Here is a 27,168-nt window from a genome sequence, read left to right on the forward strand (position 1 = left end):
AAGATCGTAGTCGGACAGTCGAGACTCCCATAGGGTTTCATCCGGCTACTACCTTTCGTTGCTCTCCGCCCTGTAATTAAGCAGAGTGGAGTGCGCATACCCTGCCCGAGTTGTCGGCATGGCTTGTATGTACCATGAGCTGGTCCGACGTGAGTCGGTTGTAGAACGTCAGTACTTATCCTCCGACGGATTACAGTGATACCCAATTGTCTGCCCGTTGTTTGACCATTGAATGGTCTATACCTGTATGATATCTCGTGGGGACGTGTACTGTATCTAAGTAACTTGAAATCTTTGGTACAGTTGGTCTCTCCATACAACGTTGTACGCATGTCATACGTGATGCAGCATATATGTGTGTGATATGTTATGGTTATTAGCGAGTGTTGGGAGGGGTGGAAGAACCTGTGTCTATAAGGCAAGGAGTGGTGAAGAGGTGGTCAGTTATGGGGTCATAGTTTGGATGTTCAGTGCAAGGATAACATTATATTACCCATGAATGTCCGGGTATTTCCGAGCCCTGTACTAGGTCTTTGTGAAGGAAATGGGAACAATGAAACCATCTATTCATTGATTCGCCATTCCCAATGATCCTTGAGAGACGTAATATCATGTATATTCCCATATATGATTGCAGGGATGCCATTTCGTCCATGGTTTTATTCCAAGTTGATTACCAAAGATCGACATATGTGAAGGAACAGGCTACCGTCACTACTTTATACAGTTATCTACGCAACTGAGCGGTACGTATATTGACTTCTCTGGTTGGCAACACATTTTCGCTTATTCAACTTGTCAGCCCAGTTGTCTTTTTACATGAGCGTCAGCCATTTGATAATATTTGATTCAACTTTATGCTACAAAGGCAACAGGGAGATAATTTGCTACCCGAGCGTGCCATCAACAGGAGATACCCATGCAATTGAAAAACATGTCTAGCGTAGATAAGGACAGTGTCTCACGATGCTAAGAACCAGTTGAAACCCGTAAACCAGTATTTCTCAATATGGATGTTATTGACTCGGTGCTAGGCGAAGATTACGTGGCCGAAACTGCTGATAGTCGTTCGCTGGAACCTGTACTCCAAATAATGCGATAACCGCCCCAATTAATCCAAGATGCGAGAATGGATAGAAATAAGCGAAAATAAGTCATAGAAGAACAAGAAAGCAAGGAGAGGCTAGAAATGCACTAAACAATGGTCGTAACTCGTAGATCCCGCCACACATGGTATCCTCCTCCACTAGAGTAGTAGATTACGAGAGATAGATACGGAGCTGCGTATAGTTAGCATAGGATTACTCAAAGCGGTGCAAAGACGTACCTTCTGCTTCACAGGAGTGCGGCAGAGTGGGCATAGCACCGCTGCCTTGGACCGGGACCGATCCGACCGCGAATGCTGCTCAGCACACCAGCGACAAAGAATCGCATGTCCACAAGGAATGAGAACAGTATCCACAAGCTGGCTCATACAGATTTTACACTCGAGGTTGACAGTCAGCTCCTCGTCATCCTTGGGTTCCGGGCGTCCATCCTTCTGATCGTCCAACCCCTTGGCATGCGACACTGCCTCCTCCTGTTGACGACGATGCCGGCGAAAGTAGCTTTCCTCGTATAGCTGCAAAGCATGGGCTTCATTGGATCGCGCGGAACGCAGTATCTCTCTCATTTGGAGTCTTCGAGCGAGTTCTACTTGTTCCTGCTGAGTAAGTGATGGGGCCAGCTGAGTCTCGCTTCCCGTATTAGGCAAAATATGCGATGTTCCAGCCATCGTAGTGTGACTCCTGTGGATATGTGGTGAAAGTCCATTCGACGTACTCGGCTCCCTTATAGACCGAGTTCGCAAATGTATATTTTGAGAATTTGCCCTGCTATGTTGCTGTTGGACAGACGGGGCACTTGAAGCAATACTATGAGTGCGATGCTGCCGCCTATGATGAATCGATGTAGATGTGGGGGAGACTCCTGCTTGCGGAAACTGACCATATGGGCGGGATCGAAATGATGCGTGCCGATTAAGCGAAGGAATAACAGAGACGTCCTGGCTCGTCGTCCCTAGTGATGCCGACTGGATACTTGTAGTATGCGGAACCTGTGCCATGTTTTGATATGGGATAAACTGCTGCAAGACCTGAGCGGGGTAAGGGAAAACGTCTTGATAGTAAGTATTCGGAGGTACGAATGGAGAAGTGCTCTGTCCAGCCGCCGCAGAGGGTCCTTGTAAGCCCGCTTGAGAAAACTCAGACCCCTGGGGCCCATTATTCCGGTACTGACTCTGCCCAGTGCTGTCCAGGCTAACTGATCCACCAAATTGGCTCTGCATGTTGGGAAATGAGTCATTGCTGTGCGTATATTGCGGAGGAAACATAGTAAATTGCTCAGGAACCTGAGAAAAAGAGAACCCATTATTCGTTATAGGTGCTCCAAACATATTTGGACCTGGGAGATCTGATCATCGATTAGCGGTAATGGGAGTTAAGAAAGAAACATTACTCACATAGACCGCTGTTTGCGTTAGGAAGACCATGCGGAGTGTAAGGACTAGAATTGACCGTCTGCGCGCTCAGAAGACTGGGGTTTGTAGAGTTCTGCATATTCAGTGGTCCAGAAGAGCCCATACCCCCAGGATTGTTCATAACCAAAGGTGACAGGCTGGGATTGATCCTGGGGAGCTCAGGAACATTGCTTGAGTCCCAGGAATTCGATAAGACAGGTTGCGCCATGAGGAAAGACTCTGTCAGCAATTGCAGGTTATTGAGAATTGTTAAAGTCCCGTGGCGGATGGCCTGAAGCTCTTTACGGAGAGTTTCGATACTACCAGACTGAGATAGCCGACGACGTGGGGGTGCCGCTTGAAAGGGGGTTCGAGATGCGTCAGAGACGTTGTTAGATCGGGACACGATGGAATATCCAGGGGAGACTTCGGATGAAGATGGAATATCGGCAAAGGAGAGTAGCGGCAGATGGGGATTACAAGCACCCCTGTATTCTAAATCACAAGACCCGGACCTGTGAGCGATGTAGACAGTGAAGGTTCAAAACAAAAATGCACTAAATAAACATAAAAAAACGTTTTATGAGTAAAGTTGCGTAGACAATCAATGAAACAGCAAAGCTGTACAGACATAGGGACTGTAAGGATGGGAATACGGACCCTCACACCTCCAGCAGTATCTGGCACGGGTTGTTTCTGTACTATTTTGTAGAATATGCTCCTCTGCGGTCGATCGATTTCTTCCTGGTAGATCCGAATAATACAACACACATAAGCAACAGATCGAGCTCAGACGAAGACAGCCGATAGCATGCTTGTGAGTGCAACTGGTACTGGTAGGTGAAGGGGACCAAGCAAACATCGTTTATGGCCAGTCGGTCCCAAACTTATTGGTGGGTGGACAAAGCAAAGTATTTGGTAGATACTCTGCTTATAACCATGAAGTCACATCCAGCGATAACGAGCAGGCGATGGGTCAACCGATATAAATATATGAGCACAAGGTGACGTCCGAATTCAAGGTCGCAACGGAAAAGCAGGGCGAATTAATGGTAGGCAGCCGTCCCCAAATTTTGGTTCTAGTAGTTATACGATAACTGCTGGCGACACAGAGACCTCGGAGACATGATTTTTGTTTGGTTCCACACTCTCCAGTGAGATAGCAACTCTGAGGACAGGAATAGCCACGAAAGCTGAACTTGAGCGGCAACGGTAAGCTACCAACAAACTATCCTGTCGTCCTGGGGAATTTTTTAGAAAGGATATCGATTAGGCGCCCTCCTTTGACTTTTGTCTATCTTTTTTTATTTTCTCCCTCCTTGCTTTTCTTTCCTCAAAGTCTTTAAGATCAAGTCCGCTATGGGGAGCCAAACGGGATGCAACCGTGAGAGGAAGCTGACAGCCTGACGTTTGGACAACGTTGCCAGCTCTAGATCTTAGCCCAGGCGAGTCGGGGGGAACAGCATCAGCGCCTTGCACTAGACTGCGCCTAAGGGGCGAGAAAGTAAAAGAAACCGCCAGGAATGGGCAAGGATCGTTAGCCTCGGCGCCTAGAAGCCCACCGTGGAAGGCCTGCCCGGTTCTATCCAATTAGTGAGATCTTAAACCGAGTCTAGTGGCAGGGGATGTTGGTGTTGGGGTTGGAGAAGGGTGGGAAAAGAAAATAGAAAGGGTACAAAAGAAAATAAATCAATTAAAATTGAATTTAAATAGACAAAAAAAAAAAAAAAAAAAGGGCTCAGAAAGCAAGCAGAAGCTCAGGCGGATATCAAGGTTACACTTTGCATGAATGATCCACTAAATATAATGAATCAGGATTATAGTATATACGGGCCCCGTCTGATGTTACCGGATGATCGCAAAAGAATGGGAAATCAGAGAATCAAAAGAGGGGAACGGGAAGACGAGAAATACAACTCAGACAAAGACCCAAAGGACCGTCAGCGAACCGAGCGATCCACTGCTGCAGGGCCAGGGAGTTCAGCCGACCAGAGTTGCATGAGCAATGAGAATGAGGAAGTCATGATGATAAGAAAGGGTAGGACTAGACCCAGATTGGTACGAGTCCCGAGTCCACCGATCGGCGACTTCAAGAGTGGGGAACGGATTAGTTAAATTCAGATTGTTTGTCCTCCGTTGAATATAGTAACTGATGACAGAATGACTGGATACTAAATGAAACATAATCGATGGCCTGTCCCTGATCTTGCTGCTTTAACTTTGTTTCACGTGAATCCCTATTCTGGGGACCCGGGCACAAAGCGGCGCTGTTGGTTTGTTTGCTTTTGGTTCAGAAGGCTTTGTCCACGACGTCATCAGATCTCCAGAGCTCTCAGGATCCACTTTTGACTTCTTAAATTATCTCCACTTCCACTTCATCCGGCGTGCTGGTAGTACTACCTTGTTGGTAAGTCACCTCCGAGGTGGATGCTGCCATCTCCTAGTCTCGTCTTCTTCCCAAAATTCTAGATTTCTTTTCGAGCCCGATCCCGCGTCGACCCCGTTAAACGTTGCTTTTTGCAAGTGGATTTCATCCATGAGATTAGCCCGGTGGCTGTCCGTGCGGCCAACCCTTATATCGGTACCAACCAACATAACCAGAATTCCAATGTCCACTTTCACAATTCCGTGTGACCATGGTCAGCAATCCCTGTCTGTGGTTTGCACGCCTGATCTCAACAAGGATGATCTCTTGCGATTCCCTGCTTTCCAGGTCTGGCTGTCTACCCTGCGACAATCGTTAAAGCGGCAACAAGACCCCTCACACGCGTTCCACAAAGACCCTTATGTCCTACGCAAGATTGATATCCAGTCTGTCGATTTTTTTAAGGGAGGGCGATTAGGGTTTGTGAAATTCAAAGCTGATGTATCAAACGGAAATGGCGAGTCACTCCCCGGGAGTGTTTTTCTTCGTGGGGGCAGTGTAGGAATGCTGGTAAGCCCTTCGAACTATCTCTCCTTCACCTGTCAGTTTCACTGTTTAACATTCGCTTCGGCCGATATTTCAATAGCTCCTACTCCAGCCAGATGACGTATCCCCCTCGATGGAAGACGAAAAGCGAGCAATTTTGACCATTCAACCCCGCATTCCTGCCGGTTCCCTTGCTTTCACTGAAATCCCCGCCGAATGCTTGATGATTCCGGCTCTTTTGTTGGAGCTGCAGCCAAGGAAATACAAGAAGAAACTGGCCTGACGATTCCTCAGGATGAACTGATTGATATGACCTCGCTTGCATTGCAATCAGTTGCAGGCACCGAAGGCGTAGAGGCATTGCAGAAAGCTGTATATCCATCGGCTGGCGGAAGCGACGAGTTTATTCCTTTATTCTTGTGTCAAAAGCGAATGCCGCGTAAGGACATTGAAAGTCTACAGGGACGATTGACCGGTTTACGCGAGGATGGAGAGAAGATCACGCTAAAATTAGTTCCTTTGAAGGAATTGTGGAAAGAGGGATTACGGGACGGAAAGACACTCGCATCATGGGCGTTGTATAAAGGACTCAAGGAAGAGGGGAAAATTTAAATTAGACCTGGGTTTTCCCTTGACGACCGCATCACCGAATCGCCGTAGGTTTTTCAGGAGAGTGTCGAGTGGATATCAATATGCATCACATTGACAGGTCTAACAACGCTAAACCTCATCTATAAGCGACAATTGAAAGTTCGTGCTATCGTCTGCTCGAATCTATAGCTTCCACTTCTGCGCAAGCTCGATACCCTCTGCTATTGTTCCCACACGGGCATCAATAGCATATCCTTCGGCCTCAAGCTTTTTCATCTCCTCGAAAAGAGAGGCCAGCGGCACTGTGAATGATTCGATGAATTCGTTTTCTTCGAGCTGTGGCTGCGGGTTCTGGTTCTCCGGCAAGGACATGTCAACTCGGACATGAACCATGTTGAGATTCGTGTTGCAGAAACCGGGATCTGGGACCATGTCTGTCAGCATTCTTCACCCAGATCTCCTGGAATGCAACTAGACACCCCACATGCAGTCAGATACGAAGTGACACCTTACCATTATACATCACCGTACTCGTTTGCTCCGCCACTCCCACATAGCCCGTTTCCTCCTTAAGCTCGCGCACGGCACATTCTTCCACCGTCTCTCCAGCATCTATGAGACCAGCCGGAACCTCAATAACCACCTTGTCGATAGGAGGACGATACTGTTTCTGGAGAAGGAGTTCTGGACCCGTCGATTTGTTGAGAATGGTCACGATCCCCACACCGTCGATTGCGCAGTTTGCTGGGCGGGTCTAGAAGTACAGAAGCATATCAGCTAGATATTCCGACTGGAGGCCCTGCATACCCAAGTCTTCGTATAGGTAAGGGGTTTGTATTTGTCACACATCGAGGTCGGCGCAAAGCACTGGAATGACCTTACCTGACGCTCCGCTGACTCCCACGTCCTTTCTACACCGGTAGGATCCCGGTATGTAGTCTTGACTAATCTCGTCCATCTAGCCTCTTTAGGATCCTGTAGAAATGACACCAACATCAGTATAAACTAGCAATCACTAACCTCCAACCTGTTGTAGCAAGTTGGAACCCAAAGGAGGAAAAATGAATACATACCAAAGGGCCCCTAGCAATAATCTCCGACCTCAAAGCCTTAGGATCAGACATCGTATCAAGCTCTAACGAAACACGAAACAATCTGTTCAATTAACTCAATCCTACCCACAATCTAAACGTCAACACTCTTAACAAACCCAATACAATCCAACAAAGCCCCACCTATAAGTCAAACACAATGAAAGTACTATATACGAAGTTCCCGGGGTGAAAGGGCACCAGTTAGTGTTAGTCAATGCTAGCTCGGAGACGTTGTCGTCGGAGGGGCCGCAGACAGAGAGGGGTTAGATTGTCTGATCCGCCGAAGGGCTAGCCCTAATCTTAAGTGGGTCTGGGGAAAGGAAGTACAGAGTAATTCAGGATTTAGAGTTTCTCGGTGTATACTTATTCATGTAAGGAATACTTGTTTATTGAATCTGTTGCTTTTAAGTTGTTTGTGAGTTGGGTTGGGCTGCCTTTTCTTTGTTTGTTTGGAGAATTAGTTAGAACTGCTACACATGTTGGCTTATGAGACATCATGAAGAGGGAGAGGGGTAAGGAAAGAAACAATTTGCAGTATGTACTGGGAAGAGAAAGAAAGAGGTTTACGCCTGGTATCTTTTGCTCTTTAGCGTTCTAGAGCAGAAAAGAGAGGATAGAATAAACGAAGAGAAAGGTCAAAGAAAAGGATACAAGAAGACAAGAAAACCAGGATGACAAAAAACTCACCTTAACCACCGGCGTTAGTAGGGAGGGCTGTGACACCGAAGAATTTTACTAGTAGGGGTCCTAGAGACGAGCAGAGGCAGTTTCGACAGCCTAGGACCAGGGGGGCCCTCGGAACCAGCCAGGCTGGTGGCTTACCGCCCCCCCGGTGTGCCTAGGGGATAAGGCAGCTGCGCGGGGCCTCGTCAGTCAGGCAGCAGAGTAGCATGCCCGGGAACGGTGAGTCGGGAACTAAGGCTGCTTGTGGTAGTCTAGCTTGGACCAGTGATCTTGTGCGATATGGAGCATGTGAAAGATGCGGGCTATGATTGCCCCGGAATTCCTTGATTAGGTGCATTTAGCGCTAGTGTTGTGCTGATGGTGGGCTGCCGCTACTGTACCATTCCCGTCTACTAGGAAAATTACTGGGGCCTTGATAAAAAATTGTGGAGAACATTCTCTATTGTATGTCTACAGTCTGCAGATGTCCTCACTATGTATCTCTGTCCATGGAACCTGTCTATGGATAAGGTTGAATAATGTCAGATACATGGATCCGACTATCTTGTGAAATAATTTAGATGAAGAAAGGAAATGGCCGAGCCCTTGCAAAGAAGAGACCGCGCAGACGGTTAAGCTGGCCGAGTGAATCGAAGATAATATTCGAAATGAGAAATTAAGTGGAATCGAAGATAGTGGCCTATGCTTAATGGCGACCAAATGCGCTTGCTGTCATTACTTCGTGTCGGCATTCGGGAGAGGCGGTGACTGATGCGATGAATAGACTGCTCAAGCCGATTCGACTTGAGAGAGACAATCCTCGAACTCTGACCAGTCCTTCATGATGACTTTGGCACCAAGTTCCTTAAGGAATTTCGCCATTTCGACCTTCTTCTCATCGCCGGGGTAGCTGCCAACGTAACCGATGACGTGAATGCCGGCACGGATAGCACTAAGAGCGCCAGACTTGCTGTCCTCGACAGCAACAGTCTCTTCCGGCTTCTTATTGCACTTTTCAAGGGCGTGGAGGTAGATGGCTGGGTCAGGCTTGGAGGTGGGCTTGGGGAGAGAGGTCGCAGCGCTGAAGACCATATCCTCGTCAAAGAACTTGTCCTGCCCCACTTTCTTGATGGAGGCCTGGACACGGCGCAAGGCAGATGAGGATACAACTGCCAAGTGGTACTTCTTGGCCTCGTACAGCTTCTCAAGTTCCTCGTTGGCACCAACGCAAGGTTGGGCTTTCGCTTCCAGCTTAGCAATGACTTTGTCCTCCTCCTTCTTAACGAATGCTTCGAGTTCGTCTTGAGGGATCTCGAAGTCGTACTTGGCTTGGAGGGAGATCAGCATTCCACGGAAGTTCTGACCGACGAAGTCTTGGATCAGCTGCTCCCCTGTGTAGCGATCAGAGATATTGCGGCTTTCCAGAATCTCATTTGTAAGGTCGGCGCATGCCTCAAAGGCCAGCTCCTCAGAGAGGACTAGGGTGTTGTCGCAATCAAAGAAGATTTCGGTAATCTGTGTGGTAGCAAGGTTAGTTGGCTATGGCTCAGTGGTAACAGGCATCAGACAAGCTTATGGCTAACCTTAGGCATGATGACTGTAGTGGATTGGATTGGATTGGATTGGATTCTATGTTAGGGTAGATGTAATGACAGGTTTGAAGAGAGATATTAGGAATTCAAAAGTGGTGGTGAGTAGAGAGAATGACAAAGAGATTGGGGGTGACGACCAGCGAAAGGGCTGTTGGGTGAATGGTACAAAGAAACTTGGGGTTGGAGGGACAGTTGTACGCTTTAAGTAGAATCGTGAAAAAGGAAAATTGCCAAGGGGTTTCCAATCATATCAGGGTACCAAGACCGCGACGCTACACATGGGAGCCCACCGGTGATCCAAAGGGGGGCATATGCATACAATGGCATAATAACCCCTCCGAGGAAGGCGGCATGGCGGGGGCCTGAGGTCATATCGTGACGTTGGCGACTGGGCATGGGCCTATAATGGCGGCCGAGATACGGCGGCCATCGGGTCTACATGCAGCACACTAAACTGAAGTTAGTAAGCACCCGCTGCCATGCCCTCTTCAGGTAACGCTGCCTTGCCCCCTCTCACTAGCCCATTCAAGTATAGCGCTGTACCAGGACTCCAGATGGAAATGCAAAGAAACCGGATTGCACAGTTGCGAATCGGCTGGAAGACTCATGATGTTTCAGTTTGTTCATTTTTCTTCACCTTTCTGCGGCAACCATCCAATGGGATCGGGGCTTTCAGTGCACTGATACAGGGCGAAAGTGGAAAGGCCACGGTTGTGCGTGGCCTTTTGATCTTAGAAGCGTGGCCTTTCCACGGCTGCGCATCACTGCCTTACTCAGTCGGATTTGACTATATCTAGATTGTCTTACTTCATGTTTAGTTCGATGTAGGGATTACTATTCTGATATACTGTTGAAAGTCGGTATATAGGGGTCGCTATCTAAAAGGGTGCACAGTGGATTCTTCATTCAGAGAAAAAGGAGGTGGACTGTTAGACTGCTGCTAACATATGGCTGAGCTGCTTTAATATAAGAAGAATAAGGCCATGATTGCAATCATTAGATAAGCTCAGTACGAAATGCTGAGTACATTAAAAGAAATAGACAGCAGAATGCATGATCGGTTCGCCAGGAAGTACCAAGGCTCGCTTAAACAAAACGCATAATCGTCTGAAAGCCTTCGTAGCGGATAAATATATCGCCTTCAGCTCCCGTAGGCTGCCGATCAAACATGGCTCTGAAAGGGATCACACGAGGTCCTCCTGTAATTGTTCGTTCGCCTGCTGCTGGGCAAGGGGGGTCATCTGGCTGGGTTGCTGGCGTAGTTGATCAATTGCTTGTCATGTAACAGGTCTTGAAACGTTAGGAGGAACAAGCTGCCGTTTCTCGAACCTAATTTCCTTGGTGGCTTGTTTTATTGAGATGAGAATGACGATTCTGGTGTCCTCAGAGGAATTTTGAAACCACCAAGTGGCATCTCGACGAAGCTTTGCCAAAGACTCTGAAATGCCCGTTTCTTGAACTGGCTGCCCAGAGGCTCTACCATGGGTAGTAACATTGCCAGGTGTCATAACTGTAAGTCCCCAAGCAAGCTCATTGTCTGGCACTCCCATCCGAATGCACTGCCAGTGGATGTAGTGGTCCATGTCAGATGTGGTCCGACTATACGCAATAAAGGGGTTACTTGGATAAGTCCTGTTGTCCCAATCCACATAAATCGAAACTCGATGCCCGACAAGCAGCGGTGGTTATTGCTCAGCCTGTCAATGGCGGCTCGTGATATACCCCTGATAACCAACCATTGGCTTCCTATTCTTCTCCAACTGGTCATATATGGCTTTCGCCGCGTCCTTCAATTGCTTTAGGTTGGAGTATGACAAGAATGGCCGGAGTTGGTAACCCTGTAGCAAGTCAGCTTCAATGTTGTACTTATCACTGATCACAGTGGGGGACGGCTCGCTCAAGGCGGCACGTGGTAGGCTCTGATGAAGCATCAGTAATGTAGGCAGTCACTGTTGCGGAATCAAGTGCAAGCCAGGAGATGAGTGAAAACGAATTAGGAAAGGGTACTGTGGAATGAATCGAGCAAAAGAGTAACCGGTAAACTTCACCCGACTACTATATCTCCATATAAGTCTACGTGGATGGTGGTGAATTACAAGCTATGTAGTGTCTACCTATCAAGCAGTAAGGTTGCATTAATAACTACTATTCATTTCTGGAGGATACCCACTTGGGTATACCCTAGATTGTTAGATAAGGATAATTTTGGTATTAATCACGCAACTGAGAAATTTGCAGGGAAGTTCTGGCAGCAATACTAGGGTTAATATATGCACGGGATTTGGAACAAGTTAATAGATCTATCGTAAAATTCTCAGGCACTAGAGATATCTATATTGTATCGAAGATAAGTTTGTGGGAGAGCATGCAGACTTTATTCCATTACCAATTGATAATGCCTGTACTAGCAGTAGGTTGTCAAAGCGATTCTGCATCCTGATCAGGGATGCTCATGCGAGGTGTATGGCCTAGTCCAAACGTCTGGAGGCCAGTGTTATACCCATGTTTAGTAGTGATTTAGTCATGCCCAGGTGAGACAAGCCACTAACTAATCAGCTGATTATTTCTATGTCAACATTATTTGAAATCATCCCGACTCGTACTCTACCGAGAGTGTACCAAGAGTTATACAAAGAGTCAATGACATGTAACCTACTGAGTCAGGCACCGAAATCAGATATTTATCAAAATACAAACCCGACTACTGTCAAATACTCCATTCTCCACTCAGGAATCGATCTTTTGAACGGCACCGCCCAATAACATTGGCCTCGATGGGGCCCGAGGCCGAGTCATCATTGGCTAATTTACCAGTACCGTTACTAGTACTATGGGCCCCTCTTTTTTCACATATGATCCTTCTGCGTAACTTGACGGGAGGGACATAGTCTAGCGATAGTAAACTATTTCCTATTTTAAGCAATCTACTTGTTATTATTGACGCCCAAGACCTTCCCCTCCCGTGATCAAAATGGGTGGTGATTCTGATCCCTTTCCGGTATCCGTATCGTCTCTTCATTTCCCCTCCAAAGAGCAAACTATTTCCCAAACTCTGACGTCCTTGCGGCGGTCAGCCCTCTCCATCACAAACCGACTTCAATCGATTGAAACAGACGCTACCTTTGTCCGTGAAGCCGCTGACTACTACGATCTCCCTTTGGTCGCCAACGAGAGATGTGGTAGTTGGTATATCCCACCGGAGGTCAAAGCTGGCAGTGCTTACTTCAAGAGCACGGATGGTCATACAGGCCAATGGGACTTTAGCTTCCGTAGACTAAACCTGCAGATTCTACCCATTGCTCGGAAGCATGGAGGGTAAGTGAGCGTATCACGGTTCCTTCAGAATCTCCCTTCGGTCCGCTTTTCCTTGGACTACCGCTGACCACCAATGATGGCTGCAGCTGCATCATTGTGGACTCAACACGCCGGGGAAAATGTAAGTGCTGACGACCACTTTGTTAATATTCGGTTGCTCGTGTCTCACAAGCCGCCAGTGATGCCTGATGCCTTATCCAAGACGGTTCCGATCTGGTGTGCGGTAATCAATCGAGCACTATTTCCGTCCGACACTGCATACCATCCCGTGCAATTCCCGCCGAACTTTTTGGGCGCCTCCGAAGAGTCGCAGATTGAGCACAGAATCGACGGTTTTGTTAAATCGCTCAAGGTAACCTTTCCGAAAGAGGGTGACTGTGCCCTACTTGAAAATAGGCTGATTGGCTTCTAGGATCTCAAGCTCGATTTAGATGATCTCAAGCAAAAATTAGGAAAGCCGATTCGGGTCGCCTGGGCGAATCGCTCATATTTTCATCCAACTGATTTGCAAAAGGGAGATGCATATAATCTCTTTGTTCTCTGCTCCGCTTCCAAGCGTGTCCATGGCGCGGAAATGTCAGAGGGTGGTTACATTCAAGGAGCAGGAGACGATAGTGAGGGCTGGGCTCACGGGCTAACGCCACCAGTTTTCTGGGCACACAAGTCCACTCTTGCTGCCACCGGAGAGGAAGATCTGCCGGAACTTATTGAGAGATTGGTAGAAGAGCACCGAAAGCAAGATGGTGGACAGCAAGCTACTTTGATAACGCCAACCCGAAACTTGTACATCAGCCCTACAGACCCTCGATTCAACGAGGGTGGTACTTGCGATCTGGTCATTGATTGCAACGGGAACCCGGAGGCCTCAGAGGGCAGTTCAAAGCGACTAAACCTTGGTTGTGGGGTTTCTAAACTGGGGAGTCGCGATCTACGGAAGCATCTACCTCAGGTGCTGGCATTTGCCAGTTCTCAGCTGGAGTCAAACCCGTCGCAATCATTGCTCGTAACATGCGAGACTGGGAAAGATCTTTCCGCAGGCGCTTTGCTCGCCATATTGTGCCTATGCTATGACGATGAGGGCAAGTATTCATACTTCTGGCCTCAACTGACCATGCTAATCATGCAACAGGGAACTTTGCTGGATCTCATGCAAAAAACAAGATCGACAAGCAATTCATCCGACAGCGACTTGCCTGGATCGTATCCTCCAAACATGACGTGAACCCTTCGCGCGCTACACTCCAATCTGTCAACGCGTTTCTTATGGAACGACCAGATTATTAACAAGCAGATTCTTTGGCGTTTCGCCTGTAGCTCAAGTGTATATTCATTCATCATACATCATAGCGTGGATCTATTCGTTTTCAACGGCCTCCACAATAGCTCCAGCACTTCCCTGGTCCAGGGCATTCAACACAGCCATATCCTCCTCACTTATTTCAAAGTCAAATACATTGGCGTTGGCCACGATCCGATCAGGGTTATCGGACTTGGGCAGCGGTACCCATTCCTTCTGCAGAGCGTAGCGTACCAAGACCTGCTGGGTTGTCTTTCCATATTTCTTCGCCAGGTCGACAAGCGTAGGATCGCTGGCTTTATAGTTGCGCACAATCGGAGAGTAAGCCTCAACAACGATGCCATGCTTTTTACAATACGCATTGACAACCCGCTGTTGACACCAAGGATGGAGCTAGTTGGCGGATAGTCAGTACAGTGCACACTCGTCTATCAAATCACAGACAGGTATCCCAAGCTCACCTCAATCTGGTTTACATGCGGCGGCCAAACCTTCGCATACGACTTCATCTCCTCAATGTGCTTCACACCCCAGTTGCTAACACCGATACTCTTTGTCTTGCCTTCCTCCAAGAGTCGTTCCAGGGCCTGCCACATCTCCTTCCGACCCAACGCGCCCGAGTTGGCGCTATGAATCAGAAACAAATCTACATATCCATCCGGACCCCCAATCTTCTCCACGCTGGCCAGCAGCTTACTATAGGTCGCATCAGGCGAGCCACCGGGGACAAGGATCTTAGTAGTCACGAAGATGTCGCTGCGCGGGATACCGGAGGCGCGAATCGCATCGCCGACCTCCTTCTCATTCGCGTAGAACTGGGCTGTATCAACATGGCGATAACCTGCCTCCAAAGCCTTCGAAGTAGACAGCACACACTGAGTCGGGGGCGAGCGATAAACACCGAACCCAAGGCGGGGAATTCGAACCGCCGAGTTAGGGAGGGGTACCAAATCGGTGATGGTCAGTTTGGCAGCCATGATAAAATCACGTAAGGGTCACTTTTTGCCCGCAAACAAAAAAAACCCCCCGAAATCGAAATCGAAATTAAAAATAAAAAGAGGAGTCCAAGCTCAAGACAATCCCGTAAAAGCCGACCGACTCAAAAACAACAAATGTAACCAGGAAACTCGAGACCCGAAGCCGCGAGCAGAAAGGTATTCGGCTGTGGTAGGTTGGCGCGGGCGACAATTGCCCCGCCCCCGAACATGATATCATACCGAAAGGGAAACCCAGTCTAAACCCCTTCCGGCGGAAGTAGATACCATTGCTTCATCGGGTAAACGCAACATGAAGTGACACACTCCATCCGAACTGACTCATCTCGGTTACATTCGCTCTGATGATCGCGATCATTACACCCTTCCGGAAGTGCCGAACCCCTCCGGGCTGCTCTTTTTGACTTTTCCTGACTCTTACTTCAAGTCGATCAGGAGCGCCCTTGCTTGAATACGGGAACGCGCCACGCGGGTTCGAATCTCTCTACCGTACCACGTGTGCCTTCTCTGTACGACGTCAATGGCATGTAAGGGATTTTGGTTGTCATCCCTTGCGATGAGAACTTGGGGGCCGGTTGGAGATGATGCGTACAGTTGGGTTCGTCGGGCAGAATAGACTTTGTCTTTTCCTCTTGGGGGAAATCTTATGATCTACGTATCATTGTTGTTGGGGAGATATGAGACTTTTTAATTCGAATACGAATATACGGTACATACTTGCAGCCTGCAGGCGGCATTTAATCCCTCATTATGCATGACACTAAGTGCTCCGATTGGAGTCGTCAAGGAAAATACAAGCAAATGTAATGAATATGCTTTCGGAATTGCCGTCCTTGGCTTAGCATAGCTGTGCACAGTGCTTACAGGGATTGTGCCGATTCGTGGGCATATACTTTCGAGCAAGGTACGACGCGAAATAAATTTATACTTTTTATGTTACTTCCAGAAAGAGAAGAGCAGAGTGAAATGAGAGGATTCCTCTAAATATATGTTCTATCGTTCATAAATATACATAGACACATTGATGCTAAAAAACGCGACATGACTATAAACAAAAGACGGGTATCTGTACAGGGTGATCCGTTCACCGACAAGGATGGCTTCGGCTAACCCATGGCGGCTGTGTATGGCTTGTATTTCAAGGCCATAAAGAGGGGGTGCAGGCGGCATTTGAAACTATTACGTAAAACTAATCACGCTTTTGCAATTCCCCTCATCCTCATGTCATGATGTTTCTGCCGACAGACAGAGAAATGAAAATCCACAACGCGGTTTGATAATACCAAGCTACTGGTTTTATCATTGGATTAGCCACTTTGCCCGCCTGCAGTGAGACAGCAAAGGGTAACAGCTAGCTAAAAGTCAAAGTTTAGGCTGGGGGACTGCATGAGAAGACGCCTCTAACGCTGCCTTCGCGGTAGTTGATGATCTGGCAAGACAGTATGAGCATTTGAGTTTAGATGGAAGAGAGGAGAAGCCAAAACTTACAATATCATCAATACTGGAGTAGGTGCCACCGACAAGCGTGACAAGACCGATGAGCAACACGAACAGGTTAACAGCACCCAGCATCAGGTTCTTGGGCTCATTCCATTTGCCCTCGCGGATGAGAATGAACCACATCAGGGCCGGGAAGTAGAAAGTGAAACCGGAGACGAACAACGCCGAGCAAATCGACAGCAGATCGTTGAAGAAGGGGATAACCTCAGCGATAACAAAAGCGACAATGGTGGCAACAGTGATAACGGCCAACCAAGTAATCCATCCCATCTTGGTGTTGATGTATCGGATAGGAGAGTTCTTGAAAATGCGGCCGTGAACCAAGCGGCCCAGCACGACGGTGTTGATAGAACCACTGATGAAGATAACGGGAAGGGCGATACCGAAGGCCACTTTACTCAACATATTGCCAGCGGAAAGCAGGGCGGGGCTACCCACATCAACACCGACAAAGGCATAGATCAGCGAACCAGTCAAGGTGTAGATAATAATCTCGGTAATGCCCAAAGCCCAGATAGACTTGACGTAGTCCTTGGGTGTGTGCATTTCATCCATGAACGAGAACTGGCAGAGAGCGAAACTGTAGGCGAAAATAATGTTGGAGATTGCAATGAAACCGTCAGTGAAGGTGAGGCCGTCCTGTGGCCAAGCAGACCAATTGACGTTGGAGAGTCCAATTTCCTGATTATTCTTGATACCGGTGCCGATGATGGTGATACCAATTGCGGCAATAATAGAAACGAAGTCGATGTAACCCAGGATAGCCATTTCAGTGAAACTCGGCGGCACTGCGAGGAGTAGCAAAATCACAGCAGACACGACTCCCCAAACAACGGAGCAGACATCACTGCTGGTGATGTTCACAAACGCAATCGTACCAGTCAAACAATGCGAGCCGGTAAGGAAGAGAAGTTCCAAGATGAGCATAATGTTGATCAATTCTTTACCGAAACGACCAAACATAAGCTGGCCAGCGTCGGGGTAGTGAGCGACATGCGGGAACTTCAACTTCACTTCACCGATAATGTGACTAGTATAGACAGCGACGAGACCCAAGCCAACGGTACAGATGACGCCAGCCACCATACCAAGCTTCGCAAAACTAGAAGGAATGGACAAACTTCCGAGAGCAACGGCCTCCACAATAAGCACGACGGTGAGACGCTTCCAACCGAGACGGCTGAACTTATGGATACCATCCTCGACGATGTCCCTTTCCCTCTCGTCCATTTCACCAACCAAGTCCCCATCATAGTGAGGGGGAACACCAAGCTTCTCGGCCCCAGCTCCATGGCTTTGTTGTTGGCCTTGTCGAGGTCTGAAATATCTTCTGAGGAGTAGCCCATTGTGAAAGTTTGGGGGGGGCGGAGGAGATGCTGAGAAAGTGAGAACGAGGAAGGGACGAGAAGGGAAGAAGGTGTGGGCTGTTTCCCTGTCGGACCACGTTCCTGAAAGTCTGGGAAGAGAGCAGAATTTGAGGAAAGCCTGGCCACGGCAGTTATATAATCGATGTACCAGACTTGGACCGATTTGGAAGCCAGCAGAAAGGACTCGGAAGGGCACCGTATACTTTGCCACTAAGCCTGTGCCCGCCGGTTGCCCAAGAGGGCTTGCATGAAACTGCGTGGTGTGATTGGGTTTGGAATTTCGACAGAATCATGATAGTGTGTTTTTTTTCTGTTACTAATAAGATTTGGTGGCGGACGTTTATCTTGAATGGTCGAACCATATGGAGAACAAGCTCACTCCAACTGCTGGTCCAACCAACCAGATCTCAGGTCGGCCCGTCCACGAATCCGGATTTGGTCTAGTGTGAAACTCTCAGGCTTTCGGTCAATCAGCCTCAGCCACCGAATGATAACAGGAAGGAAAAAAGAAAAAAATACTACAGAGGCTAATTGTGACATGATTACAACTGGTAAGAGTACTGTGTAAAACGTGGGGATGTTGGGGACGAAAGTGGGCATCGCTCACGTTCCTCCCCAATGGGCATTTTGATAAGTTGATAATGCATATCTTCGGTGGGTTATCAGTTTCTAAAGTAGACGACAACGTGGCAAAGCAAAGGAAGTACGGTAACCTTCCTCCGTCCTCTGTCTGTTGTCACGCAATACTTATTCCAACCAACACCCCTGGTCAAGAGGTCATTGATTATATCTCACCGCTTGGTACGCCGTACCTCGCAATACGATTATGGTTTGACTGAAACCTTCTATTACCTAAATCACTACCACCATCATTTTGTGGGGATCAATTTTCCACCATTGAACATACTCCAGAATTTCAACTTATTTTAGGCCTCTTTTGTCGATTCATGCATGCGCTCCTCTGAGCGGGCCATGTTGGAGAACATTGGAGAACCGACAGGGATGTGCGGTGGGTAGACGCGGCGACAGAATAGGATGCAGTCCGGTGGTGATGTGACCTTGACTTCTACCGAGTATGCCATATGCAGCAATTCTATGACAAACTGCCAAGTGCTGTATAGCTCCCTAAACTACTCCGGAGTATATCGCTACCAATATATTCGCTCGCCCAGTCTCACCAAGACTTCTTGGAAGTTCTAGGCGCTTCAAATCCTTTACTCTTATGCATTTGTCAGAGGGCTTGGTAAGCCCTTCTAGGTTGCCTGATGAATGCCTGAGCCCTGCCAAGTTTTCAAGGTTCCAAAAGCGGTATTCCGCATTGGTCGTAGCAATGTGGGTCCTATGGCTTCGGGCCCAGTAGCTTTCCTGAATCTTCCGAAGGATCGGCACCATTGCCCGCCTCGTTCATCAATCCAAATTCTATCTCTTGAGGGGATTTAATATACTTGCAGATCCGGACAAGTGCTCCGTAGTGAGCGGTACTATAATTTCAAGCTTACTGCGTTATCTGAAGATGTTCTAACCTTCTTTGTGTAGGAAAGTTGTCTTTTTGTTTAAAGAGCCTTATGTGTCCGGTATTATGATGGAATGTTTCACCGTAGAATATCCGTTATCAGCTACTCAATACGATCCTTATTAATAGAGAATCTCTTTATCTTCATGGTTGATCTATATACCCCCTTTGTTGCCAGGAAACTCTTATCACCTTTTTACGGTCAAGCGGTGAATGTCTTTGAAGGGATCTACTCAAAAGGGGTTATATGAGGATCTGGATAGTATAAGACCGGAGCGGGTTAACTTCGGGTCGGGAGATGAGAAAGGTAGAAGCGTACCGAAATAGACACATAAACGAAAGCGTGTTGAAGAGGAGAAGACTCCGCAAAAAGAAGTTTAAGAATGCCCCAGTCTAAAGAAAGGATCTTCGCTTACTCCGTCGAAAACCGAGAACCTGAGGCACTTCCATTTTTGTGATGGGTGTTTGTTGAAACCTCGAGGTTCAAGTATCGAAAAGCTAAACTATCTTCTTTTTCGCTCTCCCACCCTCTTCTTTTCCTTCTTCGTCTTGATTCTCGTCAATAAATGAACCAAATAATCTATGATTGTTATACTCCGATCTCAAATTCTATAAAGTCTAAAGAATATTTTTTTTGTCGAGTTCCTTGCGAAATTTGGGGAAATGCAAGACCTGGGTCTTCTGTTTGGTGAGGCTGATATTCACGGTTCAATCTGGTGTTCATAGTGGTTGCTCTCCCAATATAATGACCCTTTTTTAGTTATTGTCTTTTTCTATTTCCTTCTGAAATTTCCCAACCCCTTGCCCCATGCTGTGACCTGCATATAAGCTAAAATTTCGCATCGCTGGAATCTGTGGAGAGAGTTTCCCCCAAAGATTGACATGAAGAATGGGCTTGGTTGCTGTGGGGGCGGCCAGGGTTTGTTGACATGGCCAACTCAGGGATAGCGGTGCTGCCTTCAAAGTACGAACTCCTAATCTTAGCTCACTAATTATTACCCTCTCCGCTCACTGTGCTTCCAGCCACTAAAACAGGCTGAACACTTGCATCGTTTACCGCTTTGTTTCCTTTCTAATTAGTTCCGGCTGAAGATCCTACCATTTCCATTCAAGGATTACCCCTCTATCAAACTGTATCCCTCGTCTGTGTTACTATTCGGCGCTATCTCCAGCCTCCCTTCGGACCAGCCTGAATGTCCTCAACCATTACAGCTATTCACCATGTTGACGGTTGAAAAGTCATGGGTCAATGTTCAGCAGAAAACCTTTACAAAATGGTCAGTTTCCACTAGCCGCCCACTGTTGCTTCCCCTTGATCGGGGTCAACCCCGTGCGTCTATCGGATCCCTTGATTTCATCCTGCCTTATTCTTTCTCGTACATTTCTGGGTCCCATTCAGCTGACACTATTGATTTTCCAGGCTCAATGATAAGTTGAAGGTTCGAAGACTCTTCATCGAAGATCTAGTATCTGACCTCTCCAACGGCGTGAGTGAGCCCCGCTACCGGACACCTCGATAAGCCTCCCCTTGCCTCTACCGAGTCTTCGGAAAGATAAAATAATCAAAAAGGAGAGGGAATGAGAAAACATGATGCGCAGAGACTAACAAAGCTAACCTAGATCATCCTCATTCACCTTCTCGAAATCCTCGGTGGCGAGCCCCTCGGTAAATATGCCTCAAATCCCAGATTGCGCGTGCAAAAATTTGAAAATGTCAACAAGAGTCTGGACACTATCAAGGGGAGGGGAATTCAGATGACAAACATCGGTGCAGAGGACGTCGTGGATGGCAATAGGAAGATCATCTTAGGGCTAATATGGACTCTCATTCTGAGATTCACCATCAGCGATATCAATGAGGAAGGTATGACCGCAAAGGAGGGTCTGTTGCTGTGGTGTCAAAGGAAAACCGCCTGCTACGAGGAAGTCGAGGTCCGAGACTTTTCCACTAGCTGGAACGATGGTCTGGCGTTTTGTGCCCTTCTGGATATACATCGCCCTGACTTAATCGACTTCGACGCGCTTGACAAAAAGGACCACCGTGGGAACATGAAACTGGCATTTGAAATTGCTGCTAACGAAATCGGCATCCCCGACCTGCTTGATGTGGACGATGTCTGCGATGTCCCAAGACCTGATGAGCGCTCTTTGATGACTTACATCGCATATTGGTTCCATGCCTTCTCCCAGTTGGAGCGGGTCGAGAATGCCGGTAGACGAGTCGAAAAGTTCATCAACAACATGCATGGCGCTTGGGAAATGCAGAACTCGTATGAAAGAAGAATGAAGGAACTTCTGCGCCTCATCAGAGCCCAACGCGAGGAATGGAAGAACGCTTCTTTCGAAGGAACGTACAAGGATGCCAAGGACCAGGCCTATCAATTTTCCTTGTACAAGAGAAAACAGAAACGACAATGGGTAGCTGAAAAATCCGACCTTGCTGCCCTCTTGGGTAACATCAAAACCAAGCTCAGCACCTACCGTCTCCGCCCCTATGACCCCCCGGCAGAGCTAAGTCTTGAAGTTTGCGATCAAGAATGGGAATATCTAACGCGCGATGAGCATGAACGTAGTCAACTCATTAACGAAACGATTCGAGATATCAAGAACGCCCTCCGTCGTTCCTTCGCGGACAAAGCGAATGACTTCGCACTAACTTTGAAGACTCTATCTCTTGCAATATCCGGTCTTGATGGCGATGTAGAAGACCAGTTAGCCCATGTTAAGAGACTCAATGACAACCTTCCTCCCCTTGATGCGTTTTTAGATACTATTGCGGAGATAGACGAGCAGTGTGTGGAAGCGAACATTGAAGAGAACGACTACACAACATATACACTAGATGAACTCTCCTACGAGTTGAGCCTAGTCAAGTCGAGCATCTCGAAGAAGCTAGCCTTCCTTGACAATCAGCTTGTGGCTCGAAACATGACGAATTTGACCCCGATCCAGTTGGAAGAGTTTGAATCAGTATTTAGACATTTCGATCGCGACTCCTCAAACACCCTTCATGAGCTTGAGTTCTCTGCTGCCCTTGCCAGCCTTGGACTCGTATATGACGAGGATGAGATGCACGAGGTGTACGTTGAGACGTGTGGCCCAGCTAGATTAGCACAGAACGCCGGAGTTAGCTTCGAACAGTTTATCCGTTTCATGGTCAGTGTGACTGAGGATCAAAACACCGCCGAACAAGTGTTGCAGAGTTTCCGTGAAGTCGCAGATGGCAAGGTATGTTCCAATCAGGAGGCTACGTCGCCTTGTTTCGTGCATTCACTGACTTTGAATAGCCATATGTCACTGAACTTGATCTTCGACACTCCCTTATTCCCGATGAAGTTATTGACCATCTTGTTCAGACCATGCCTAGGCATGAAGTATTTGACCGGGGTGAAGACCAAAATGAACCCAAGTACGACTACTATAGCTTCATGGAGAAGATGATGGAGAGTGGCAACCGTGGACAGAGTAATGCCGCGTCCAATGGCGGGGCTTAATGAGGTTTCGTATCGCACCATTGGCGTTTGGTCTTTTCTTTCACATCCTCTAATATTTTGCTATTGGAAGCTGCTACTGGTGTTCTCTGGAGCTATAGGGAGGGATATGTCTTGATCGGCGACGACATGGAATATGCATACCGGACTAGGACGAGACTTTTCTTGGTGTTCTTGCATCGCATCCTGGATTTACTTTGTCTCTACTCCCTCTATGATGCCTGTTGGCAATTGCTCACATGTACACCACATTGATGGGGGCGGAAGTAGTTATGGAAATAAACACAGTATCGATAACCACAGCTGTAATGTTAAGGAGATGTCTTCACCATGAACTGATTCCTCCATCCCGGATTTAAGAAATCGTATCCTGTACAGTATGTATCACGTGATATCTCGTTCCGCCCGAGCTGTCTGGACCGTGTCTCTTTCTCCGGCTCACCTTGACCTCAACCTCAACACTCTATCCCTTTATTTACTGTGTACGTTTGTACTTTGACTTTTAGAGATTTCTCCGGCTTGACAGCAACTTATCTTGTTTCTTTACTGTAGCAATACCTTCCATGTCCACCATGGACCGCAGCTTGGATGAGATCATTGCGGAGCGTCCTGTAAGTCTTCCGATTCGCGCCAATTCCAATTTGACCATAATATATTGTCGCCACCCATCCAATAACTAGCTCACTGACATGTAAAATATCCAGCAGAAACAAAATCGGGGTGGCCGCCGCCCTCCTCAAGGTCGTCGCCGTGATGGCGTAAGAAAGGTATTTCTCAAACTCCGCTGTTACATTCATCACATATATTTCTTTTTTTTGATTTCATACTGATCGGCCTGCTTTTCAAAATAGGTCCTTCCTCCCAACTCTCTTTCGAACCCTCTACGCGCATCTTGATAAGCATAATTCGCTGGCCTCGTAGTTGTCTTGGAATAGGCATTCGGCCGCGGAATCCGCAGACGATGGACCAGTTTCCATGATACTTGAGATGATTTCGAGCTGACATTGTCCTTTTTTGCGATCACAACAGTCTTATAGAGAAGAACGCCCTGATTTAGATCTGTAAAAACCCCTCTTTCCTTAATCTACGGCTGTGTTAAGTTTGCTAACAAGCTCGGATTCGATATTATAGGGATTGGGTACACGACAAATATGAAGACGACAGAGATTGTGCGTTTTGAACCTTACCCGGGCACTTGCCGCGGAACCTCTAGTTTTCTATTCTTACACAATCTGTTCAGCACGCCCATCTCGTGCCCCTCGACGACCACGCGGTGACCGCTATTCCCCGCCGACGGACCAGTATGTCTATTTAGTCTGAAGAATGTTCCGCGTGTAGTGGCCTAACCCTTTGATAGCGCCCCTACTGGAGCTAAGCTTCGTGTTGAGAACCTTCATTACGATATTACAGAAAGTGATCTTGAGGTAAAGATGTTGGTCTGACTAGTTTGCCTTCTAGATCGTCTAATGGATTTTCTTTCCAGGATCTGTTCACTCGGATTGGCCCGATCAGCAACCTCTCTCTTGTCTATGACCGAGCAGGACGCTCTGAGGGTGTCGCCTTCGTTACCTATGCACGTACCAGCGATGCGAGGACGGCCATTAGCGAGTTTGACGGCGCGAATGCTAAAGGACAACCTATTCGTGTAACTCTTGTTTCCACAGGCGGTGGACGACGAGACCGGAATCCCTTTGACAATGTTGAAAGGCCTAAAGGTAGCTTGTTTGACCGTGTGGAGCGGCCACGCGATCGTGACTCCCGCAGTCTTAGCCCCGGAAGTGGACATGAAAGTGCTGACGATGGTGCACGCCGCCGTCGTGGCCGCCGGGGAGGTGGCGGACGCTACCGACGTAGCGATGTCTCCAAGCCAGCTCCGGATCATATAGATCGGTATGTGCCAGGACAGCGATCGCCGGCGCGTCGTCCCGCCAACGGACGACGCCAGGGCCAGGGCCAGGGCGAGAGCCGTCGCGCCCCTGCTGCTCGACCCAAGAAGACGCAGGAAGAGCTGGACCAAGAGATGGACGATTACTGGGGCACTGCAAACACTGGTGCTGGCACTGCTGACAAGGAGACCGTTCAGGCTGAGCCGCAGCAAATTGCGCCTGCGACTACAGCTGCTGCTGGCGACGACGATATTGACATGATTGAGTAAATCCACCAATCATCAACGCTTGTAACTAGTTAATACGTGGGTTTCGAGAGTTTCGCATCAGATTGGGAAGGATATTCATTTGTCGTTATTGCTACGTTAACACACAAAAGGCACGACTATGCTAGGCCATAACAGTTCGTAGCCATTGACCATTCAACTCGGCTCATACAAATATATAGAATTAACCAAATTGGTTTCTAATCTGTTCTTTTCATTAAAAATAACTACCGGGGAAAGGCTATCCCAAGCCAACAACAGCTTGCCCCTAAGTACAAATTGAGCATAGCATCATAGCTAAGCACCAAATTCGATATTTTCAGATAACCTCCGAGATCCGTACCTCCGTATCTGCAAGATAGGTAGGGTGAAAGAGATTTGAAAAGACATTTCACAGATATGGTTTTACTTTCACCTCCATAAACCGTATGGCTCTCTGCATGCTTTCCACAATTTTATCGTGCCATCCTCGCTTCCTGTGCCGTAGAGTTTACCGTCGGGTGAAAAACTGACAGACCAGATCGGGCCATGGTGTCCTTTTTGGACTTCTGTCTGGGTATTAGCTCGGCTCATATATTACTATGGATGAAAATAAGTGGAGAGAGAACATACCCAGCTCTTCATCCGTCCGGAGATCATAAACTCGTGCCCAAGTGTCGTCTGCACTTCCGGTCACCAAGCGACCAGTTTCATTGTTGACAGCGGCGCTAGCGACCTCGTACCTGAAGTCGGTCTTCTTCAGCAGACGGCCGGGGCTCGAGCCATCGAATAGATAGACGGATTTGCCTGCGGCGACGGTAAGGATGCCGGGGTCATTGGGACGGACGGCCAGTGTGTTCAATTCGCAGCTACCGATGGTGCCCTCGACGGTGTACTCAATGACGGGGTGACGAGAGCGCAAATCCCACCATCTGATCTTACGATCTTCCGCGGCTGTCGTGAGGATATTGTAATCCTGGTTCCAGACGATGGATTTAATGGTTCCACCATGGACACCCGGGCCGATCTCATAGCTGGTTACTCCGGTGCCATTTTCCCCCGTTGATGCGGGGAAGGTCGGCGAGGATGAGTTGCTACCACTGTTGCTGCGGGACAGGTCGAAGATGCGGAGCTTCTTTTCGAAGCCGCCTGTGGCTAGAACCTGGGGAGATGGCTGCATGGGAAATGCAACTGCCCGGACGATGTGGGAGTGCTGAAGCGTGTGGAGACATTCGCCTGTGTGAGTGTCCCAGACCTTTCTGTAGAAATGCATTAGTGGTTTGCTACAGCTGCTGGGGAAAAAGTGAGCTTCCCGAACTCACGCGGAGAAATCGGCCGCAGCTGTTGCTGCTATGGTGGCGTCTGTTGAGAGTCTGGCTTGCCAGACTGCGCCTTTATGGCCGAGGAAGGTTCCAATCCTGTGTCGTGGTTAGTGATCTTTGTCATGAATGGGAATAGATAGTACTGAGGGATACGTACCAATCACCGGTGATACCGTCCCGGAGCATGGGATTGTTGTCTGCAAAGATTTAGTTTGGAGCATTCTGCTTGACCAATGATCAGAAACATACCCTTGCAAGCGGATATGAGATAATACTGGTCATCTTCTACTGTGGAAGAAAAGTCGATATGCGGCACGGGACGAGAGTGTCCGTGGCAGGTCAAGGGGACCACTTTTGTAAGATCTGTGACATATGAGTAACCATCGATGGTGGAGGTTTCAAGCAGTTATGACAATACCTGACGCCATTGCAGCTTTCAACTGGGGGGTTGTAAAATGACAATTTCTCGGTATTAGAGTGATTTCATTCAATTCAATTCAATTCTGTGCGGCCGTTATGTAATGATCTGATGTTCAAACACGGAGACGAAGGGACCCGTCCAAGAACAGAAAGAAAGGTAGAAATGAGAAGAGCTTGAAAAGGGTTTATGTAGAAGTACAGAAGAAAATTCGTCAGTCTCGTCAAGTCATCAACTCAAGTACGGCGGGGTTGTAGTAACAATGATTGAGAAATCCTGGACGGAGGAAATAAAGTAACGAGAGGGAAAGAGAAGGAGAAATCAGTCAACAGATCTGTCCACCGCAGCAAGCCCACTACAGAACAATTAATCCGCAACCCTTCGAGAGAATAAAGAAAAGGGGAGACCCCGACCCAAAAGGAAGAAAGCTTGAAGTCGCGAGGTGAACTTCTTTTTGATATTCGTTCAACC

General features: G+C 47.9%; 10 protein-coding genes across 10 annotated transcripts; 4 read left to right on the forward strand and 6 right to left on the reverse strand.

Moving 5' to 3' along the window:
* Positions 1-1,033: 1,033 nt before the first annotated feature.
* On the reverse strand, positions 1,034-3,359 carry ANOM_001850 (C3HC4 finger protein; the record flags this gene model as incomplete). The annotated part of the gene is made up of 5 exons (XM_015547107.1): positions 1,034-1,280; positions 1,328-2,451; positions 2,501-3,012; positions 3,129-3,198; positions 3,269-3,359. The coding sequence occupies 5 exons, from the start codon at positions 3,357-3,359 to the stop codon at positions 1,260-1,262; spliced, it is 1,818 nt and encodes a 605-aa protein (XP_015410294.1). The 3' UTR covers positions 1,034-1,259.
* A 1,746-nt stretch (positions 3,360-5,105) lies between these two features.
* Positions 5,106-5,691, forward strand: ANOM_001851 (putative NUDIX family hydrolase; the record flags this gene model as incomplete). The annotated part of the gene is made up of 2 exons (XM_015547108.1): positions 5,106-5,432; positions 5,509-5,691. 2 exons carry the CDS (start codon positions 5,106-5,108, stop codon positions 5,689-5,691), a joined length of 510 nt encoding a protein of 169 aa, XP_015410293.1.
* A 491-nt stretch (positions 5,692-6,182) lies between these two features.
* Positions 6,183-7,123, reverse strand: ANOM_001852 (MutT/nudix family protein; the record flags this gene model as incomplete). The annotated part of the gene is made up of 4 exons (XM_015547109.1): positions 6,183-6,421; positions 6,513-6,753; positions 6,882-6,974; positions 7,073-7,123. The coding sequence occupies 4 exons, from the start codon at positions 7,121-7,123 to the stop codon at positions 6,183-6,185; spliced, it is 624 nt and encodes a 207-aa protein (XP_015410292.1).
* A 1,139-nt stretch (positions 7,124-8,262) lies between these two features.
* ANOM_001853 (HAD family hydrolase) lies at positions 8,263-9,415 on the reverse strand. Its single transcript, XM_015547110.1, has 2 exons — positions 9,340-9,415; positions 8,263-9,271 (listed from the first exon to the last, which is right to left on the reverse strand). Exons 1-2 carry the CDS (start codon positions 9,346-9,348, stop codon positions 8,546-8,548), a joined length of 735 nt encoding a protein of 244 aa, XP_015410291.1. The 5' UTR covers positions 9,349-9,415; the 3' UTR covers positions 8,263-8,545.
* A 2,904-nt stretch (positions 9,416-12,319) lies between these two features.
* Positions 12,320-13,885, forward strand: ANOM_001854 (initiator tRNA phosphoribosyl transferase family protein; the record flags this gene model as incomplete). The annotated part of the gene is made up of 4 exons (XM_015547111.1): positions 12,320-12,663; positions 12,750-12,784; positions 12,843-13,015; positions 13,076-13,885. 4 exons carry the CDS (start codon positions 12,320-12,322, stop codon positions 13,883-13,885), a joined length of 1,362 nt encoding a protein of 453 aa, XP_015410290.1.
* An 88-nt stretch (positions 13,886-13,973) lies between these two features.
* Positions 13,974-14,937, reverse strand: ANOM_001855 (aldo/keto reductase family protein; the record flags this gene model as incomplete). Its single annotated transcript, XM_015547112.1, has 2 exons — positions 13,974-14,353; positions 14,422-14,937. The coding sequence occupies 2 exons, from the start codon at positions 14,935-14,937 to the stop codon at positions 14,018-14,020; spliced, it is 852 nt and encodes a 283-aa protein (XP_015410289.1). The 3' UTR covers positions 13,974-14,017.
* A 1,297-nt stretch (positions 14,938-16,234) lies between these two features.
* Positions 16,235-17,886, reverse strand: ANOM_001856 (putative amino acid transporter; the record flags this gene model as incomplete). Its single annotated transcript, XM_015547113.1, has 2 exons — positions 16,235-16,384; positions 16,444-17,886. Coding segments are annotated over 2 exons (1,503 nt in total), but the record flags the coding sequence as incomplete, so codon positions are not given.
* A 2,446-nt stretch (positions 17,887-20,332) lies between these two features.
* ANOM_001857 (alpha-actinin, sarcomeric (f-actin cross linking protein)) lies at positions 20,333-22,829 on the forward strand (the record flags this gene model as incomplete). Its single annotated transcript, XM_015547114.1, has 4 exons — positions 20,333-20,612; positions 20,756-20,822; positions 20,956-22,563; positions 22,623-22,829. Coding segments are annotated over 4 exons (2,073 nt in total), but the record flags the coding sequence as incomplete, so codon positions are not given.
* A 585-nt stretch (positions 22,830-23,414) lies between these two features.
* ANOM_001858 (putative RNA binding protein) lies at positions 23,415-24,981 on the forward strand (the record flags this gene model as incomplete). Its single annotated transcript, XM_015547115.1, has 6 exons — positions 23,415-23,437; positions 23,531-23,584; positions 23,958-23,995; positions 24,067-24,127; positions 24,184-24,250; positions 24,310-24,981. 6 exons carry the CDS (start codon positions 23,415-23,417, stop codon positions 24,979-24,981), a joined length of 915 nt encoding a protein of 304 aa, XP_015410296.1.
* A 376-nt stretch (positions 24,982-25,357) lies between these two features.
* On the reverse strand, positions 25,358-26,707 carry ANOM_001859 (WD40 repeat domain-containing protein; the record flags this gene model as incomplete). The annotated part of the gene is made up of 6 exons (XM_015547116.1): positions 25,358-25,526; positions 25,591-26,216; positions 26,280-26,375; positions 26,437-26,476; positions 26,529-26,642; positions 26,698-26,707. 6 exons carry the CDS (start codon positions 26,705-26,707, stop codon positions 25,390-25,392), a joined length of 1,023 nt encoding a protein of 340 aa, XP_015410295.1. The 3' UTR covers positions 25,358-25,389.
* Between the last annotated feature and the right edge of the window lie 461 nt (positions 26,708-27,168).

The sequence above is a fragment of the Aspergillus nomiae genome, assembly GCF_001204775.2.
Source record: "Aspergillus nomiae NRRL 13137 chromosome Unknown contig00032, whole genome shotgun sequence".
Classification (NCBI taxonomy): Eukaryota; Fungi; Ascomycota; class Eurotiomycetes; order Eurotiales; family Aspergillaceae; genus Aspergillus; species Aspergillus nomiae.